The sequence below is a fragment of the Scyliorhinus torazame genome, chromosome 1, assembly GCF_047496885.1.
Source record: "Scyliorhinus torazame isolate Kashiwa2021f chromosome 1, sScyTor2.1, whole genome shotgun sequence".
NCBI classification, from domain to species: Eukaryota; Metazoa; Chordata; class Chondrichthyes; order Carcharhiniformes; family Scyliorhinidae; genus Scyliorhinus; species Scyliorhinus torazame.
The window spans coordinates 144,799,030-144,819,615 of record NC_092707.1 but is presented as its reverse complement, the minus strand read 5'-3'; the positions used below and the strand labels follow the sequence as shown (position 1 = coordinate 144,819,615).

The 20,586-nt window shown below is 44.1% G+C and overlaps 1 protein-coding gene across 2 annotated transcripts; it reads left to right on the top strand.

Moving 5' to 3' along the window:
* The first annotated feature begins 1,368 nt into the window (after positions 1-1,368).
* On the top strand, positions 1,369-17,373 carry pef1 (penta-EF-hand domain containing 1). Of its 2 annotated transcripts, none has more exons than XM_072500940.1 (5): positions 1,369-1,507; positions 9,064-9,454; positions 10,855-11,010; positions 15,558-15,701; positions 16,595-17,373. In XM_072500940.1, exons 1-5 carry the CDS (start codon positions 1,484-1,486, stop codon positions 16,822-16,824), a joined length of 945 nt encoding a protein of 314 aa, XP_072357041.1. In that variant the 5' UTR covers positions 1,369-1,483; the 3' UTR covers positions 16,825-17,373. The 2 variants fall into 2 exon arrangements, with proteins under 2 accessions (XP_072357041.1, XP_072357040.1); XM_072500939.1 differs by having other exon boundaries at positions 9,064-9,469.
* The last annotated feature ends 3,213 nt before the right edge of the window (positions 17,374-20,586 follow it).

Sequence of the window (20,586 nt, the reverse complement as noted above, 5' to 3'; positions counted from 1 at the left end):
AAGCCAGGACAGTTGGTAGGATTTCGCAGGCCAGATGGTGGGGGATGAATGTAATGTGACATGAATCCCAGGTCCCGGTTGAGGCCGCACTCATGTGTGCGGAACTTGGCTATAAGTTTCTGCTCGGCGATTCTGCGTTGTCGCGTGTCCTGAAGGCCGCCTTGGAGAACGCTTACCCGGAGATCAGAGGCTGAATGCCCTTGACTGCTGAAGTGTTCCCCGACTGGAAGGGAACATTCCTGCCTGGTGATTGTTGCGCGATGTCCGTTCATTCGTTGTCGCAGCGTCTGCATGGTCTCGCCAATGTACCACGCTTCGGGACATCCTTTCCTGCAGCGTATTTATTATTTCAATGTTAGACAGGTCAAACATCAGGGGCTGAATTCTCCAATAATGGGGCTATGTCCCCACGCCAGCATAAAAGCGCTGGCGTTTCACTCTGGACTTTCCTTAAGACTTCCATTCGGGAGTCCGCACATGCGCACGGCCTGCAGCGACCGTCCCGTGGGACAATGGCCCCCTACCCGCATTACGTAGTTTGTGTGCGACTTTTGAGCGATTCTTTGGGGACAGGAGAATCGTGGGAGCGGCGCCGGTCCAAATTTCCGGTTTGACGACCATTTTCCGCCCCCGCGCCGAACACGATTTATGCGCGGAAGCTCGGAGAATCCAACCCTATGTGTTTGTTATAAAAATTTGCATAAAGCAAAAATCCCATAAGCGACAATCAAATGAATGACCAATGATAAATTAATAATGATGTAGAGATGCTGGCGTTGGACTGGGGTGAGCACACGAGTGTGGCCTCAACCGGGACCTGGGATTCATGTCGCCTTACATTCATCCCCCACCATCTGGCCTGCGAAATCCTACCAACTGTCCTGGCTTGACACAATTCACACCTCTTTAACCTGGGGTTACCCCATCTCTGGATCTGTAAAGATTTAATCACCTGCTAATGCTTGTATTCCAAGCATTGTCTGGCATCTTTGAATCTGTCTGTATATATGTTTCTGGGACATACCTCTTCATTCACCTGAGGAAGGAGCAGCGCTCCGAAAGCTAGTGACATCAAAACAAACCTGTTGGACTTTAACCTGGTGCTGTAAGACTTCTTACTGAAATCAATAATGGTCAAGGCAATGGGGAGAAGACTCACAAACATGGACCATTCCTTTGAGAGACTGTGAATGTTGGAAATTTAAAATAAAAACAGAAAATGTTGGAAATTACCCAGCTGGTCAGGTAGCATCTATGGATAGAGAGAGAGAGCCCTTCCTTCCTGACTCCACCGAGGAAAGCACGTGACCGCAGGCCATCATCGCGCGACGTCATAAAGTGTACGTCATGGCAACCTGTGATTGACGGAGGTCCTGATCAATCAGCAATCGGGTTGCTCTCGGAGACGGGCCAATCGATTGAAGGGGGTTGTCTGGTAGGTGGGTGCTCGGCGAGGCTGCGAGTTGTTGTTGTTCACTCGGAGATGGCGAGCTTCCCTTACGGCTCGGTGAGTGACTGAAGGAGCTGGGGCTGGGGGGGGGGGAAGGGTAGAGGGAGGCTTCAGGGTCAGACCGCCTGGGTCGCGGCCAGGGGAGACGCTGATTTGGCGCCGGGCGGCGGCCTCTGGCGGTGGACGTTGGGCTGAAAGTTGAGGGCGCGGCGCGGATTCTCCTGCCCCTGCCCCGGTGGCAGTGAGGGGGAGCCGTTCCCGGGGGGGCCCAGCCCCGGCTCTGACTGCTGCCAGCGCACGGTTGGCGATAGAGGGGCTGAAGGGCAGAGTCTTTCCCTTCCAGGAAAGAGCTGGTGGTTGGAATTCCCCTTTTCCATTCCTCCTCCAGGCGTGAGGCTGGGCTGGAGGGTTAATCCATCAAATCAACCTGGGATTTTATTGATGATTTATCTACAAACTTGGCAAAGGTTCTTCTCCAAACCCTCTTGCCCATGTCGGCCCCAGATCCAGAGGGACCTCATCTCATGCTGGCACACTTGTAATTTTTTGTAATATCTGCGGCAGTGATTTATCTGCATATTTTGCTTAAAATGTATTAACTCCAATTAGAACTTGCTTAGCTCCATACGTTAAACCTTGTATTTTTGAATTGCAAAGTTTATCCTGGGATCTCCTAGTTTATGCCCTGCTGCAGCACTTAAACCTTTCATATGTTTAAAACTTCTGATATCCTTAAAGGATCCCCAAATGATTGGATGCAGACTGGAAGTCCAGTAGCACCAGGTGTAGTTGTTGTAATGCTTCTATTAGCTGAGGTTTGTAATTCCCAGAAAAATCACTGAGAGCCTATCAACATCCCTTTCCAGTTCGATCAAAAAGGAACATTCAGATTCAGCTATCAGAGCTGCATTTTAAAATGATGTGAAGGAGATCTCTCTCTCTCTCTCTTCCGGTACCATGCCCTAAGATGGCGTTGGTGACCATAGACCTCCTGCATGTTGATCTTGCTGTGGATGTGTGGGTTATCTTCATTGGTACATTACCCCTGGTTGCATGGCTTTTTAAAAAGATAATTCTTTGTCTTAATCTCTTTTACCATTGATCTTTCCTTTCCGCATCAGACTTTCAAAATCATGATTTCTTATTACGTGCCCATGAAATTCCATCTGCCCCTTTCTGATCTTGGACAGCAGAGTTGTTTTGGTCTTAGATTTTACTTGCATTGGTAAGATATTGTCATGATAAGCCAACATTTCCCCACCAACAGAAGTTAGCTTATAGCGTGTCTGCAAGTTCTCCCCGTGTCTGCGTGGGTTTCCTCCGGGTGCTCCGGTTTCCTCCCACAAGTCCGAAAGACGTGCTTGTTAGGCGAATTGGACATTCTGAATTCTCCCTCAGTGTACCTAAACAGGTGCCAGAGTGTGGCGACTAGGGGATTTTCACAGTAACTTCATTGCAGTGTTAATGTAAGCCTTCTTATGACAATAAAGATTATTATTATGAACATACGAACAGGAGTAAGCCATTCAGTCTATCGAGCCTTCTCTGTAATACAATCATGACTGATCAGACACTTCAATGCTTTTTACACACATTATCCTCATAACCCTTTACATTATTGTTGATCAGAAATCTCCGAATCTCTGCTTTAAACCTACCCAATGACTGAGCCTCCACAGTCTTCTGGGACAGACTTCCAAAGGTTCACAACCATCGATTTCATTTGATTTATTGTCACATGTACCAAAGTACAGTGAAAAGTATTTTTCTGTGGCCAAGGGAACGTACACAGTACGTACATATTAGATAAAGAGAAGAATCAACAGAGAACATTGACAAATGGTACATTGACTAACAGTGACTGGTTACAGTGCGGAACCAAGGGGCCAAATAAAGCAAATACATGAGCAAGAGCAGCATAGGACGTCGTGAATAGTGTTACAGGGAACAGATCAGTCCGCAGGAGAGTCGTTGAGGAGTCTAGTAGCTGTGGGGAAGAAGCTGTTCCTATATCTGGATGTGGTGGAATTGCGGATAGCGATGAGGACTGTCGGAGGATACAGCAGGATTTAGATCTTTTGGCGACTTGGGCGGAGAGATGGCAGTTTAATTCGGACAAATGTGAGGTGATGCATTTTGGAAGGTTTAATGCAGGTAGCGAATATACAGGGAATGGTAGAACCCTCCAGAGTATTGACAGAGAGATCTAGGTGTACAGGTCCACAGGTCACTGAAAGGGGCAACACAGGTGGAGAAGGTAGTCAAGAAGGCATACGGCATGCTTGCCTTCATTGGCCAGGGCATTGAGTATAAAAATTGGCAAGTCATGTTGCAGCTGTATAGCACCTTAATTAGGCCACATTTGGAGTATAGTGTTCACTTCTGGTCGCCACACTACCAGAAGGATGTGGAGGCTTTAGAGAGGGTGCAGGAGAGAATTACCAGGATGTTGCCTGGTATGGAGGGCATTAGCTATGAGGAGAGGTTGAATAAACTCGGTTTGTTCTCACTGGAACGACGGAGGTTGAGGGGCGACCTGATAGAGGTCTACAGAATTATGAGGGGCATAGACAGAGTGGATAGTCAGTGGCTTTTTCCCAGGGTAAAGGGGTCAATTACTAGGGGGCATAGGTTTAAGGTGCAAGGGGCAATGTTTAGAGGAGATGTACGAGGCAAGTTTTTTTACACAGAGGGCAGTGGGTGCCTGGAACTCTCTGCCGGAGGAGGTGGTGGAAGCAGGGACTATAGTGACGTTTAAGGGACATCTTGACAAATACATGAATCGGATGGGAAAAGAGGGATACGGACCCCGGAAGTGCAGATGATTTTAGTTCAGACGGGCAGCATTGGAGGGCCGAAGGGCCTGTTCCTGTGCTGTACCTTTCTTTGTTCTTTGACATGGGGAGAAAGTGCAAACTCCATGCAGACAGTCACCCGAGGTCAGAATCGTACCCCACCGTGCCGAAGGTAATAAATTGATAAGGTTCCCCACGGTAGGCTACTGCAGAAAATACGGAGGCATGGGATTCAGGGTGATTTAGCAGTTTGGATCAGAAATTGGCTAGCTGGAAGAAGACGAAGGGTGGTGGTTGATGGGAAGTGTTCAGACTGGAGTCCAGTTACTAGTGGTGTACCACAAGGATCTGTTTTGGGGCCACTGCTGTTTGTCATTTTTATAAATGACCTGGAGGAGGGCGTAGAAGGATGGGTGAGTAAATTTGCAGATGACACTAAAGTCGGTGAAGTTGTGGACAGTGTGGACGGATGTTACAAGTTACAGAGGGACATAGATAAGCTGCAGCGCTGGGCTGAGAGGTGGCAAATGGAGTTTAATGCAGAAAAGTGTGAGGTGATTCATTTTGGAAGGAATAACAGGAAGGCTAATGGTAAGATTCTTGGCAGTGTGGATGAGCAGAGAGATCTCGGTGTCCATGTACATAGATCCCTGAAAGTTGCCACCCAGGTTGAGAGGGTTGTTAAGAAGGCGTATGGTGTGTTAGCTTTTATTGGTAGAGGGATTGAGTTTCGGAGCTGTGAGGTCATGTTGCAGCTGTACAAAACTCTGGTGCGGCCGCATTTGGAGTATTGCATGCAATTCTGGTCGCCGCATTATAGGATGGATGTGGAAGCATTGGAAAGGGTGCAGAGGAGATTTACCAGAATGTTGCCTGGTATGGAGGGAAGATCTTATGAGGACGGGCTGAGGGACTTGAGGCTATTTTCGTTAAAGAGAAGGTTAAGAGATGACTTAATTGTGGCATACAAGGTGATCAGAGGATTGGATAGGGTGGATAGTGAGAGCCTTCTTCCTCGGATGGTGATGTCTAGCATGAGGGGACATAGCTTTAAATTGAAGGGAGATAGATATAAGACAAATGTCAGAGGTAGGTTCTTTACTCAGAGAGTAGTAAGGGCGTGGAATGCCCTGCCTGCAACAGGAGTGGACTCGCCAACACTAAGGGCATTCAAATGGTGATTGGATAGACATATGGACGATAAGGGAATAGTGTAGAGGGGCTTTGGAGTGGTTTCACAGGTCGGCGCAACATCGAGGGCCGAAGGGCCTGTACTGCGCTGTTATGTTCTATGCGGGTCTTCAGACTTCTGTATCTTCTGCCTCATGGAAAGTTCTGGAAGAAGGCAAAGCCTGGGTGGGAGGGGTCTCTGATAATGCTGTCTGCCTTCCTGAGGCAGCGGGAGGTGTAGACAGAATCAGTGTGGGTGGCAAGCTTGTGTGATGCGTTGGGCTGAATTCACCACACTCTACGGTTTCTTGCTATTTTGTACTTCTTATGTACTTGTGTACCATCTATGTACTTTTAAAATTTTTTTAAAGTGCCCAATTTTTTTCCAATTAAGGGGCAATTTAGCATGGCCAATCCACCTACCCTGCACATCTTTGGGATGTGGGGTGATACCCAAGCAGACACGGGGAGAATGTGCAAGCTCCACATGGGCCGGGTTCAAACGCGGGTCCTCAGCATGTGAGGTAGTAGCGTACAACCCTCTAAAGAAATTTCTCCACATCTCGATCCTAAGTGGCATGCTCCTTATTTTGAATTGTGCTCTCTGGTTCTAGACGTCCCAACCAAGGGAAGCATCTTGCTGTACCTCTCCTGTCTATTCCTTTAGATCTTTTTTAGGTTTCAATGAGATGCCCCTCATTCATCAAAACTCAATAGCATTTAGACCCAGTTTGTACGATCTCTCTTCATAAGACAGTTCTGCCATCCCTGGAACAAGTCTGGTGAACCTTCATTGCACTCCCTCGAGGCAATAATATCCTTTCTGAGGTAAGGGGACAAAAGCTGCACATGCTCCTCCAGGTGCAGTCTAACCAAGCTTCTATACAATTGAAACAAGGCTTCACTACTCATGTACTCAAATCCTCTTGCGATAAAGGTTAACATTCCATTAGCCTTCCCAATAGCTTGCTGCACCTGCTTGCTAACATTCAGTGACTCATGAGACGAGAACAACCAGATCCCATTTACAACTACACTTTTTAAGAAGTACTCTGCACATCTGTTCCTTTACCAAATTGTATTATCTCTCATTTTTTCAAATTAACTTTCCAACAATTAGAAGACAACATTTCCTTGCCTTCATTCCAGATATCAGCCCCTCGAGGCAGGGTTTTTTGGAGGGATTTATTAGCTACTGTAGATACTGTTCCAGGAGCAGCAGGTTTGTGGACTATAAATGGCTTCTCCAAGAAATGTGTCTCTTGTTCAGTTTCCTCATCTCCACATCAAAAGACATCACAGAAATCTGAAGGCTTCCTAGGAATGAGATGTAGGCCATTAGACAGCAAGAAAGAGCTAAAGACAGATGCTCGGGTGCAGGATGTTTGTGTGGAATAAAACATTTCTTCTGACAGGCTGGTAGAATAATGATGATGACGCAAAGTCAAAAGCTTATTTGTTTTTTTCTTATCAGTCATTTATACCCTGTTGAGAAACATGTTATTTTTACACCATTCCTCAAGTGGTTTGGAATCTTTGTGAACAGCTGGCTATACCTTTCAAAAAATGTTACATTTATGCATGAGAGGCAGCTGAAAATTGCTTCTTCTGCTTCATCCCACAGATGTGCTGATGGGGGATAACTATTAGCCAGAGTACTGGTATAGATGTTTTGTTCATATTCTGTTTTTGTAGCAGTCCAATTGAATCAATGGTTGCACAGCCTCTTCAGACCAGTCGTACGTGGTAGCTTGAGCATTTTTTTTGTTGCACAAAATCTGGGTTAACGAGACATCTTCCAAGGATATGAATTTCCCATCATGGTTCAGTTTGATTCTACTGCAATTGTTGTATCTGATACTGTGGGACATTTGCTTTTTGGATGGGTACTGTCTAAAATTTGAAAGTATAATGGAGTGCCGTGCTCCCTCCTACTGGTCTGCACATTCTAGTTTGTATCAACATAAAATCTCACTACTTTGAGGAAACAAAGGCTACAAAGACACACAATCCTGAAAAATAATTATTCCACTTAGACAGGAACCCTGATATTCCCCTGGTATGTGTCATGGGCATGATATTTTGACCTCCCAGTGTATTATCAACAGCCAACGACCCTGCTGTACCAATGTATTTGTTTTTTATTGGATTTTTGAACATAGTATTTTTACAGTTATGTACACAGATTGAAATATATATTTAAAAAAACTGGTAGGATATTGTACACCAGCTCAAAAACAGCAACACTGTACAGTTAGCAATATTACGTTTAACAAATAAGTAGGCACACATGTTTGTGGGGGGGAACGTTCGTCCCGTCTTTCTCCTGTATTTTCTTGCTCTGTTACTGTGTTTGCCGAGTTTGTTGTTGTTTCTCAAGCTCTTCTTCTGGCTTTCATTCCCTCGTCTCCCCTCCCTCTCTGGTTCCCCCTCTCTGGTTCCCCTCAATTGTTCCCCGTCTCCTCCTTTGAGGTATTTTGTTATGGTTAAATGAATTCATAACTATCTGTAGTGTTGTTTGGTGCTCAAAAGCAGCTGGTCCTACTTATTTCTACACGCTTCGTGGTCTTGTGCTTTCCTCTTCAGCTGCTCATAGGAGTTTCTTATTTTGAACTTCAGTGAGCAATATGACTAGGGACAAGAATAAATGAAGTTGTTTCCTGTTGCTTTCCTCATGTGAGCTTGAAGGAAACCAAAGTCCTGATCCCAAAGGATCCTCCACCTGAACGCAGCCGTTGTCCCTGGAGGTTCTGGCTCTTCTACCATCACCAGACAAAAATGGCCGTTGTTGGTAACCTTGAGCATGGGACCCTTGCCTGGGCAACTCCTAAAAAGACTGGAATGACCATCCCCTAGAATGTCGCATCTCCCTGCTACCCTGAAATGTAATGTATTCCTTTTGAAAGGACGTATTGCATTTCATAATACAACATGTCAAAATATTTTAAATCACTTGGGGGATGGTGCACCAGTAGCATGTTTCTCAACAGGGTATATATAAACACCTGGGAAGAGAAAAACAAATGAACTTTGCCATTATTATTCGACCAACCAGTCACCAAAATTTATTGTGCTTCCCACCATTCTCTCTTCCCCTCCCCCAACTGAACTCTTGTTCTCCATCAACATGGTAACGCAGTGGTTAGCACAGTTGCTTCACAGCTCCAGGGTACCAGGTTCGATTCCCGGCTTGGGTCACTGCCTGTTCTCTCCGTCTGCACCCTGTGTCTGCGTGGGTTTCCTCCGGGTGCTCCGGTTTCTTCCCACAGTCCAAAGATGTGCAGGTTAGGTGGATTGCCATGATAAATTGCCCTTAGTGTCCAAAAAACAATGTTGGGTGGGGTTACGGGGATAAGGTGGAGGCGTGTGTTTAATTAGGGTGCTCTTTCCAAGAGCTGGTGCAGATTCGATGGGCCGAATGGCCTCCGACACTGTAAATTCTATGATTCTATGATCTCCCAATCATTATTTGGGATTTCTCTCCAGCTTCATGCCTACTTTTTTTACGTGTTATTCTGCTAACATTTGGTTTTGATTTTTTTTGTTAATACATTCTGTTCATACATTGAGTGTATTGGAATATGATTTGTACATTTAGCTTCTGCATTTGTGTGAATTATGTTATATAATTTGCCTTTCGTCCTACAGAACTACCCAGGGTCATCAGGGCCTGCACCAGGGGCTCCACCAGGCAGCTACCTCTCAAGGCAACACCAAGCTGGAGGTCAATACGGCCCCCATTCTGGCCAGTACGGGGGCCCACCACCAGGTAGTCCTTACGGAGGGCCACAACCAAGCGCACCTTATGGAACATCAGCAGCAGGTGGGCTATATGGAAACCAAGCACCAGGTGCACCATATGGAGCTCCGCCACCAGGAGGGCACTTTGGAGTCCCTGCACAAGGAGGCCAGTGTGGACCTTCAGCTCCAGGAGCCCCATATGGGAGTGCATCTTCAGGACATTATGGAGGGCCAGCACCAGGTGGTCCATATGGAGGACAGCCATATGGAATTCCACAGCAAGGGCCATATGGATCAGGTGCTCCTTCAGCTGGTAACTATCTGTTGTAGTAAACTGGCAAGTTTCTGGAAGGAATTCTGAGATGCGGTTTGCTAATGTCAGTGACCTGAGGAACTAAATCAGATTTTCTCTTCAAGAGCAGTAAGATTGCTCACGTAACATTTTGTGTAATATTTCTGGAGGTGGATGTGTAAGCTGTGGTATAATTTGGTTTCCAAATCTTGAAATCTGTAAGTTGATAGGTTTTGGGTAGGGCAAAAGGAAGTGTATTTATTTTTCTCTCTGAGCTACCCCTTGAAACAGGCTGGCTGAGATCTGGAACTCATCTCAATTTCAATGCTTGTTGGACTGTTGGATTCAAATGTCAGGGACTCCGAACCGTGAATAGCACTGTTGTACGTACAAGTGTGTGAACATCGGAACTTGAGAAGAAACCACCTCCGTACTAATGTGCCACCAATTAGGAACCAGTGACAAGTACTGTAACTTGATCATAGTGTTTCTTTTTACCCTTTGTGTTTATGCAGTAGCAGCATATGTTGTGAAGTAAACAGATTAGTTAGCACTTGAGGGAGGCCTGTAAGTGGAGTCCTGAAGTTGTGTTACAAAACTTTGTCCAGAATGTTCTTTTTAAGAGTTATTTTATCTGAAATAGTAGCCAGGCCTTTTAGGTTGTATTTTGAGATAAGGCTGTTGGCAAACTTGGAGGTTTAAACATTACAACACTGTAGAATGCCTTAAATGTGGTGAAACAGGATCATTGTAATGAATGTACTGTGCCTCAGCCAGTGAATGGTTTCCCTGTTGGCAGCTTCAGACTGGCTGCCAGTACAGTCTGACATTGCCACATTCATAAAGGTAACTGAAGCTGCTTTGGAATGTATAGTATCTTTCTCGTTCAGTGATGTCACTGGAACAGCCCACAAATAAGGAGACCCAAGGAAACATTTCATAAAAAAACATTGAGTATTTAAGAAAATATGTTTATCATAATACATTAGCTGTGTCCTGTCGAAAAAAAAGATATACCACTTTACTTCTTTTAATCTTGTGCAAAAAAAACTACTTTTAGTTACTCTGAGATTTACACATGACTGGATTATGTCATTTAATTAACAGATTGGGCTTTATTTTATTATCTACCTATATTTTGATAAGACATATTGTTCTGTTAATCACAAGCTTGGTTGTGATGGGTACAGCAATTAAAATAAGAAAAATTGCCATTAGTTTCATCTGATAACTTGGTCTATTGTAACTTTTCCATTCTCAAAACCTTCCAAGTAATATTTTTATCTCTTCTCTTGTGTATAAGTGTTAGATCTTTTAAGTAATAATATCACTTTCAATTAAGTGGAAAGTGAGAGTCTTAAATGCTCCTCATTCTAATCTTTTGTCCATTCCTTCCTATTGTGTAGGTGATGTACCAGCAGGTGTAGATCCTGAAGCCTATTCTTGGTTCCAGTCCGTGGACGCAGATCAAAGTGGCTATATCTCGCTGAAGGAACTCAAGCAGGCACTTGTCAACGGCAACTGGTCAACATTTAATGACGACACCTGCCACTTGCTGCTCAGTAAGCCTGAAACCCAATTTCTTTTCTGCTTTGTTAAACCTTTTGAAAGGCAAAAGTGGAGGATCCTCGGCCTGGCAATTGTCCAACAGGTTTCAGGGTCCATTAGCTTGTATAAGATGAGAGTGGAGGAATCAAGATTGATGAGTAAACTGACCAGGGTACTGGAAGCCATTTAAGTAGGGGGAACAAATAGGAATGTAGTGGTAGTAGGGACAGTATAGTCAGGGGATAGACAAAGTTCTCTGTAGCTGAGAGCAAGAGTCCACAAGGCTATGTTGCCTGCCCAGTGATGGGGTCCAGGACATCTACTTGGGGCTGGAGAAGAACTTGCAAGGAAAGGAGAGGATCCTGTTGTCAAGGTACACGTAGGTACCAATGACATAGTTAGAATAAGGAAAGAGGTTTTGCTTAGGAATTATGAGTAGCTAGGTGTAAATTTAAAAGCAAAACCTCAAAGGTAATAATCTCTGAATTGTTACCTGAGCCACAAGCAAATTTGGCAAAGGGTGTATATAAGATTAGGGAATTTAATGCTTGATTGAAAGGTTGGTATCGGGAGAATGAGTTTTGATTCATGGGGCATTGGCACCAATACTGGGAAGGTAGAGCTATATGTTGGGATGGTGCTGGGATCCGTGTTCTGGTCAGCTGTGTAAATGAGTCATGAAACTCGGGCTGTAGAGGGCTTTCCACAAAATAGTGTGGGTGAGTGTCATATAAGGGGAGATGTGGTAAAGGGAAAGCGATGTGGTAAAGGGAAAGTCCAAGGCAATAGAGCAAGGTAGTAATAAGGATAATCAGAACGTGGTAGGAAGAGACTGAACAATACAGAGTACAACAGCAGAGAAGGCCAGACTTTTCAAAAACAGAAAGACCAAACTAAAGGCTCTGTATCTGCATGAGTGTAGTGTTAATTACTAATTTGATGAATTGACAGTATAGAAATAAATACTTCTGACCTGATAGTCATTGCAGAGATGTGGCTGTAAGGTGACCATGGTTGGGACCTGAATATTCAAGGGTACTAGACATTTCGAGAGGATAGAAAGTTAGGAAAAGGTGGTGGGGTTGCTCTGTTCGTTAAGGATGGCAATATTACAGTAGTGAGGGAGGACCTTGATTCTAAAACAGGATATCAAAACAGTTTGGGTTGAGATAAGAAATAGCAACGGTTAGAAGTCACTAGTGGGAGTAATTTATGGGCCCCATAACAGTAGTTACATAGCAGGAACAATTAATTTGTTTTCCAATTAAGGGGCAATTTAGCGTGGCCAATCCATCTAACCAGCACACCTTTGGGTTGTGGGGGGTGAAATCCACGCATGGGGAGAATGTGCAAACTCCACACGGACAGTGACCCAAGGCTGGGATTCGAACCCGGGTCCTCAACGCCACAGTCCCAGTGCTATCCACTGCGCCACATGCCGCCCAGATCTGCAGGAAGAAATAAAGGGCGTGTAATAAAGATGTAACAATAATCATGCAAGATTTATTCTAGGCTTAGATTTGTGAATTAGATGGGCAAAAGTAGCTTTAAAGATGAGTTAATAGTGTTTTTGGAATGGTTTCCAGCCCACTCTAGATCCAACCAGAGCGCAGACTATTCTAGGCCTGGTAGTGTGCAATGGGACAGGATTAATTGATGACCTCATAGTAAAAGAGTCACTTTGGAGCAATGATCATAACACAATCAAATAAAAGCAAATTACTATGGATGCTGGAAATCTGAAATAGAAACAGAAAATGCTGGAAAAACTCAGTAGATCGGGTAGCATCTGTGGAGGGAGAAACATATTATTTTTTGAGTCCATATGACCCTTCTGTGCGCGTAAGGTAACATAATCAAACTTTGCATTCAGTTTGAGGGTGAGAGTAAGTCTAAGACGAGTGTTTATGAAGCCGACTGGCTAAAGTGAACAAGTAAATTAGGTTAAGTGGTAGGTCAGTATAGATGCAGCGGCAGCCATTTAAGGTAATATTCCATGACAATCAGTAAAGATACATTCTATTGAGAAAGAAGGATTCGAGGAGAAGGCACCGTTCATAGTTAACTAAGGAAATGAAAGGATAGTATCAAACTGAAGGAAAAGTGTAAAATTCTGCAAAGATTGGTGGTTGACAGAATTGGGACAGAGTCTCGATAGATGTGCTGTTAGGTAATTTGGACATTCTGAATTCTCTTTCTCTACCCGAACAGGCACTGGAGTGTGGCGACTAGGGGCTTTTAACAGTAACTTCATTGCAGTGTAAATCTAAGCCTATTGTGGCACTAATAATGATTGATTTAAAAACCAGCTAAGCATAATGGGAGGAAAAAGAGGAAGCAATTAGATTATGAGAGAAACCTAGCTGGAAGAGTAACTAAAGAATGTGTTGGTCCTCTAGAGAGTGTGTCTGGGAAATTAATAATGGGAAATAAAGAAATGGTGTAAGTGTTGAACAGGTACTTTGTGTCTGTCTTTGCTGTAGAAGTCGCAAACAGCATCTGAGAAATAAAGTACTGTATGTATCACCACACCAGAGGACCATAAGCTGTGCTCCCTTTGAGAGCTAACTGGTGGTGATTTAACTTGAAGGTAATCATGTTTCAGGGAAGGAGGGGGCAAGGTTGAAAAAGTGGGGTCTTCATGAATAACCTCTGAGCATCTGAGAAATACCTGTAATTCAAAAGGTGAAAGGGAGGGGGAACATAAAACAATTAAAATCACCATGGGAAGGATACAGAGAAAACTATTAGAACTAAAGAATAAATAAAAATCAAAACCATGGTTCTCAATAGTTTGTGACTAATTGTTGAGGTTTTGTTCAGACTGTCTTGAGGGGTGGCACAGTGGTTAGAACTGCTGCCTCAGAGCACCAGAGACAAGGGTTCGATTCCGACCTTCGGTGACTGTGTGGAGCTTGCACTTTCTCCCTGTGTGGGTTTCCTCCGGATGCTCCAGTTTCCTCCCACAGTCCAAAGATGTGCAGGTTAGGTGAATTGGCTATGCTAAAATTACCCCTGGGTGAGGATGGGGTGGGTGATTGGGCCTAGGTAGGGTGCTCTCTGAGAGTCTGCGCAGACTCGATGGACTGAATGGCTTCATCTGCACTATAAGGATTCTATGATTCTAAGTTCTAACTTCACCAAACTGAAAGCATACTTTAAGTTTTAATTTAATATGGTAATGTATGGCACTTGTGCCACAATATGCATATGTTGGTTTGGTTAATCATACACACTAATTCAATGTAAACCCTATTTATCTTTCTAAAATATAGTGCATTACTGCTGCTAAATGCGATAATTTATTGGTCCAATTGGGTGGCACGGTAGCACAAGTGATTAGCACTGTGGCTTCACAGCGCCAGGGTCCCAGGTTCGATTCCCCGCTGGGTCACTGTCTGTGCGGAGTCTGCACGTTCTCCCTGTGTCTGCGTGGGTTTCGTCCGGGTGCTCCGGTTTCCTCCCACAGCCCAAAGATGTGCAGGTTAGGTGGATTGGCCATGATAAATTGCCCTTAGTGACCAAAAAAGGTTAGGAGGGGTTATTGGGTTACGGGGATAGGGTGGAAGTGAGGGCTTAAGTGGGTCGGTGCAGACTCGATGGGCCGAATGGCCTCCTTCTGTACTGTATGTTCTATGTTCTAATTGAACCGGATTTGACTTTCTCTTCTGTAAATTGAGGATGAAATGGACCTTTCTTTCTGGACTAGTAATCAAAGTGACATCTGGTCCAAATTCTAGACACTGTTAAAATAAGCACCGATTTATTTTTGGAAGAAAGTATTATAATGACCGGCAGGCAAGCCATTTTGAGTATAACTGAATCATTTCCCATGTGCCTACCTACAAAATCAATATTTTTAGTGAATTCTTTATTTTGGAATGTTTTCAATTCCATGTTGAACAAGTGTTTTAAATGATAAAGCTGCGCAGCACGGTAGCGCAGTGGGTGGCACTGCTGCCACATGGCATTGAGGACTTGGGTTCGGTCCCGGGTCACTGTCCGTGTGGAGTTTGCATCTTCTCCCTGTGTCTGTGTGGGTCTCACCCTCGCAACCCAAAGATGTGCAGGGTAGGTGGATTGACCCACTAAATTGCCCCTTTAAGAACAAATTAAATGATAAAGCTAGTGTGCTAGAAAATTATGTTCCTTTAAAGCCAATCTGTAAAATATAAAGATCCATTTAATTTTTATCAAGATTGTTCTTTTATAAGAATGTTTGCAAAATGAGATGCAACATGTACTGCTGATGGCTTCAGTGTACAGTGTGTTCTTCATTTTAGCAAATCCTGATCAATTAAAGAGTATGTTCCTTTTAAAAATAAATTCTTGAGTTATCTCCTTTTTAACTAGAATTGAGAGGGCAGGTGACTGACCTACTCAGGCTACCACCGATGCTACTCTTGAGTTAGTACCTGGAGGTGTGGAAGTCTTGTCTGGATTTTATCCCTCTCCCATCCGCCCCAAATGCTCAACCAAGAGTCGTTATTTTTCTCAGGCTGAACTATTGAGCTTGCGTGTGATAGATGATTTAAAGCAATTTTACCCTTCGCCCCTCCAGCTATGTTTGATAAAAACAAACTTGGTAAGATCGACCTGTATGGTTTTTCCGCACTATGGGGATTTCTTCAGCAGTGGCGCAACATGTTCCAGCAGTTTGATCGGGATCGATCAGGAACCATAAACCCCCAGGAGCTACAACACGGTGAGCCAAGGATGCCTGCTTGTGTTTGTTCTACTTGTGTTTGTTCTACTTGTGTTTGTTCTACTTGTGTTTGTTCTACTTGTGTTTACATCATGGTAATTACATCTCAATGTAAAGAGTGTTTTTTTGGCCTGATTTGTACTGAATTAAACAATGGGAATAGGAAACGTTGATGGGTGCAAAGTAGGATTGCCACACCCATGTGTTTTGTTTATCATAGTCTCTATTGAATACAACAACTGTACACTCTAACTGGATTGAAGAAGGTCGATGTGATAATATAATAAAAATCATGGATTGAGGATTGTCAGATTGTGGTTTTGATAAGTTCAAGTACATTTAATAGGTGTAAAATAATAATTGGACTGGATAGAAATGTCCTGAATAATACTGTGTATTGAACAATTGAGATTTATTAAAATTGTTAAACTGGTTTTTATAATTTGTGCCAATTAATGTTTATTTCGCCAATCCATCTTTTGGAGTTTGATATTTGTTTTTCTTCCATGTTTTGGCTTACAACCATAGAGTTTCTGCCTATCGTGTCTGCGCTGGTCATCAAAGACCTATCTAAGTCTGAGGTTATTCATGAAGGCTCTGCCTCCTCAACCTTGCCCCTCGCTTGAGGTGTAGTGATCCTCAGGTTAAATCACCACCAACAGCTCTCCCCCTCAAAGGGGAAAGCAGCCTCTGGTCATCTGGGCATATGGCGACTTTATTCTAATCCCATTTCTAGCACTTGGTCCGTAGACTCGTACCCTATTCTTGTGAAGGAACTTGCGTTTGCTGTGTAATTGAAATTTAATTTGATACTCTAATTATTCTTTATTAGAATTGTTTATTACATTTTATCAAATGGACTTTTTGTATTTGTATTTTGTTTTGTTTTGCAGCTCTCTCTCAGATGGGTTACAACCTAAGCCCACAGTTTGTCCAGTTCCTTGCAACACGATATGCACAAAAAACCGCTCAGTCCACCATTCAGCTGGACAGTTTCATCCAGATTTGTACACAGTTGCAGAGCACAACTGATGCCTTCAAAGAGAAAGACACCAACCGTTCTGGAAATGCCCGCATCAGTTATGAGGACTTCCTCATTCTTGCTATATCATGCATGCTATGATTAGTTGTGATATCAGTAATGGAAAGCAGTTGGGAGAGCTATGTTGTGTCCATTCACCTACCGTGGTTGACTAAATGGATTAAAAATAGAATTGTAATTTTAAAAATACAATGTGAAGAAAGGGAGAAATTTGAAATGGGTGACAGCGCTCATTTTACCACCAGTTATGGACCAATGTTGTACGTACAACGCACTCTAATTATGGCATTGCATTTAGTCATGTATTTACATATGACAAATTCTCATTGCTTGGGATCTCTTGAAGGATGTGCTTATTTTAAAAGTTTTCTGCAAATCAAATTGGACCAATGTTTGATTTGAAACCACTTCCAATATAGCACTGACCTGCAGAAAGTGGCTGTGGTGTAACAATGGCCCTGTACAACATATTCCAAATTTATAGCCTATAGTGTGAAATGGGTGTCAATCCAATAAAATTTGTTTATAAAGTTCTGTATAGAGTAGCATTACATTTATGAAATAGATTATACTTTTTCTTTGTTGATTTTAAATCATTTTGCCTCCCAAAATTAAAAAATGAAAATTCAATGACATTCTGATTGTGCTTTATTACGTGGGGAATAATAAGGAATAGAAAGATGGAAAATTGGAGCAGAAGGTCATTCAGCCCATCAAACCTATTCTACCATTCAATGTGATAATGGCTGATCCTCTATCTCAATACCATACTCCCACTTTCTTCCCATACACCTTGAGCCTTTAGTGTCTAAAAATCTATCCATTTCTTTCTTAAATACATTCAGTGACTTGGCCCCCCATAGTCTAATATGGACAAGAATTCAACCGGTTCACCACCCTGAGTGAAGAAAGTTCTCCTCACCTCAGTCCTAAGTGGCCCACCCTGTACCCTGAGACGGTGACCCCTTGTTTTAGACACCCCAACCAGCGGATGAGAGGAAACTTGTTCAGCCATGTCAGAATTATACACATTTCAGTGAGATTCCCCCTCATTCTTCTAAACCCATGAATACAATCCTAGTTTTTCTAAAAAATAAATTTAGAGTACCCAATTTGTTTCTCCAATTAAGGGGCAGTTAAGTGTGGTCAATCCATCTACCCCCCATATCTTTGGGTTGTGGGGATGAGACCTACACAGACACTGGGAGGATGTGCAAACTCCACATGGACTGTGACCCAGCACGGGGATCGAAACCGGGCCATCGGTGCCATGAGGCAGCAGTGCTAACCACTGCGCCACCATGTTGCCCTGAATACAAGCCGAGTTGATCCTCATGATAATCCTGCCATCCCAGGAATCAGCCTGGGAACATCAATAGCGCAATTGTGAAGGTCTCAATACTCAATCTCTTAAATTGCATTAGATTTTGTGTTTCAATTATCTTCCTTGTGGGAGAGATCTTCACCGAAACAGTCAACCTTTTTTGCAAGCTTGATAAATATTAGTGCTGGATTTGTTTGTACTGCTAAGGTTTGGACAAGTTGATTGAAGATTTTTTGAACTGCAGTTATTATTTTCACTGTGAATCTAGCAGCGTATAAACAAAAACACCAAGCTATACTTGTGCCGTTGCAATAGTACTGTATCTCTGTAATCTTCACTTTAATTAAAAAATGTAAGAAGTAAATATGCCATGAACTTAATTCATTCGCATTCACAATCAATAATTTTAGCAAGTAATGTGATTTAACATTATGCAAACAGTTTTTTGTGGTTTATTGACATCCATAGCATTACATTGGATTGTTGCTGATCAGATATCTGTCGTCGTCAGCAGAGCATTAAGTGCCATTCTTTTAACCTATTTGCTGTACGCAACATTTTAATTCAATATTTGGAATGGTGTGTCTGTATTTAGGCTTATGTTATTCTCTAAAATTTGCATCCATGATTTTCTTTTATTTTAAAAAAAAATGTTTTATTCTCCTTTTTCACATTTTCTCACACATTTACATCCATCAACAATAAACAATCAGCAAGATATGTCAGTCCCCATAATAACAACGATCCCATCTACCCACCAACCCCCCAAACCTCAACCCGCCTGTTTACATAAACAAATGACAAAAATAAATCAGGGATTACCGTAGTCCCCCTTAATCTTACACAGCTCCTCCTCCCCCCCCCCCTCTCCAGGTCTCCAGCTCCTCCCGTCCACTGCCTCTTGTAAAACTCCTCCTCCCAACCTCGGTTCCTTCCCCCCCAACTTTCCACCCCGGCTAGACCACTCGGACCCTGTTCTGCCAGGCTCCGATGGCCACAGCCCCTCCCCCCACCTCACTCCCATTCACTGGCCGGTTGCTGGGTCCCTTTCCCACTTGCCCGGCCCTAGAAAGCCCAAAGATCCCCTTTTAGCACACAAACCCCACCTATCCACCTCCACCCCAAAGAACCCTCATTTCGAGTGAAAGTCCCGTCCCTTCCCTTGTCCATATATACCACATTGGCTCCTTTAGTCTCTACACCCGCGCGCAGTGATACAAAAAAGAAGAAAATACAGTCATGAGGTTACATCGGCACATGGCCATTCCTCAATTTGTCAGTTCTGCCACAGTCCTTCTGCTTTCGCAAAACTCCTCCGCTGCTTCCGCCGTTCCAAAATAGAAGTCCCTGAACTTGTAAGTCACCCTCAGCTTCCCTGGATATACAATGCCGCACCGCACCTTGCTAATGTACAGTGCCCTCTTCACCCGGTTGAAGGCAGCCTGCCTCCTTGCCAGCTCCACCGTAAAGTCCTGGTATACACGTATACTAGCTCCAGCCCACTGCACCACCCGCTTCTGCTTGGCCCAGCTCAGGACCTTCTCCTTCACACTGTACCTACGGAAGCACAGAGTCACTGCCCTTGGCGGCTCACTCGCCTTTGGTACAGGCCTCCACGACCGATGAGCCCGATCCAGTTCATATCGGGAGGGATCCTCCCCCTCCCCCAATAGTTTTGCCAGCATCGCGGCAAAATACTCAGTCGGCTTCGGTCCTTCAACTCCTTCGGGCAGCCCCACAATCCTTAAATTCTGTCACCTGGATCTGTTTTCCAGGTCTTCCATTTTTCCTCGCAGATCCTTGTTAGTATCCATCACCTTCCGCACCTCTTTCCCCATCGAGGCAAGTTGATCACCGTGCTGCAATAACGTCTCCTCCACTTCCTTCAGCGCCTCCCCTTGCTCTCGCACCTCCGCCACTGCGCTTGCCACCTCCGTCCTCACCGGGGAAACCGCCTCCTCCACCAGCACACTCAAAACCTCCCTCATCTCCTTCCTCACCGTCTCCATGCATTTCGCAATCTGCGCCAACTGCTTTTCAAATTCCGTAGCCATCACCTTAGTTATTTCTTCAGCCGTAAGCAGTGCGGCCTTCCCTGGTGCTCCAGGCTCCATTTTCCTTGGTGACCCCGCGGTGACCTTTCCACTCCCCGACGGACCTTCAGCTGTTTTTTTTCCGGCCGTTTTCTTGCTCACCCTCGACATTTTTCTTCTTTTTTTCCTCCTGTTTCTTCACTGTGCCTCCTCCGTGCCTTCTCCCTGCTTCTGCCGCCTCCGTGGACCCTGGGAATGGGCTTAAAGCCCCGAAATGCCGTTGCCGAATGGGAGCCCTCCATTGTGCGGCCGCCTCCCGCCGCTGTCACCGGAAGTCCATGATTTTCTTTTATTTAGCATGTGGGGCCATTAACAAGGCCATTTATTGCCCAGCCCTAATTGTACTCGAGAAAGTAATGGTGAATCACCACTTTAACATTTGTGGTGTGAGATGCTCCCACATTCCTGTTAGGAAGGGAGGTCTTG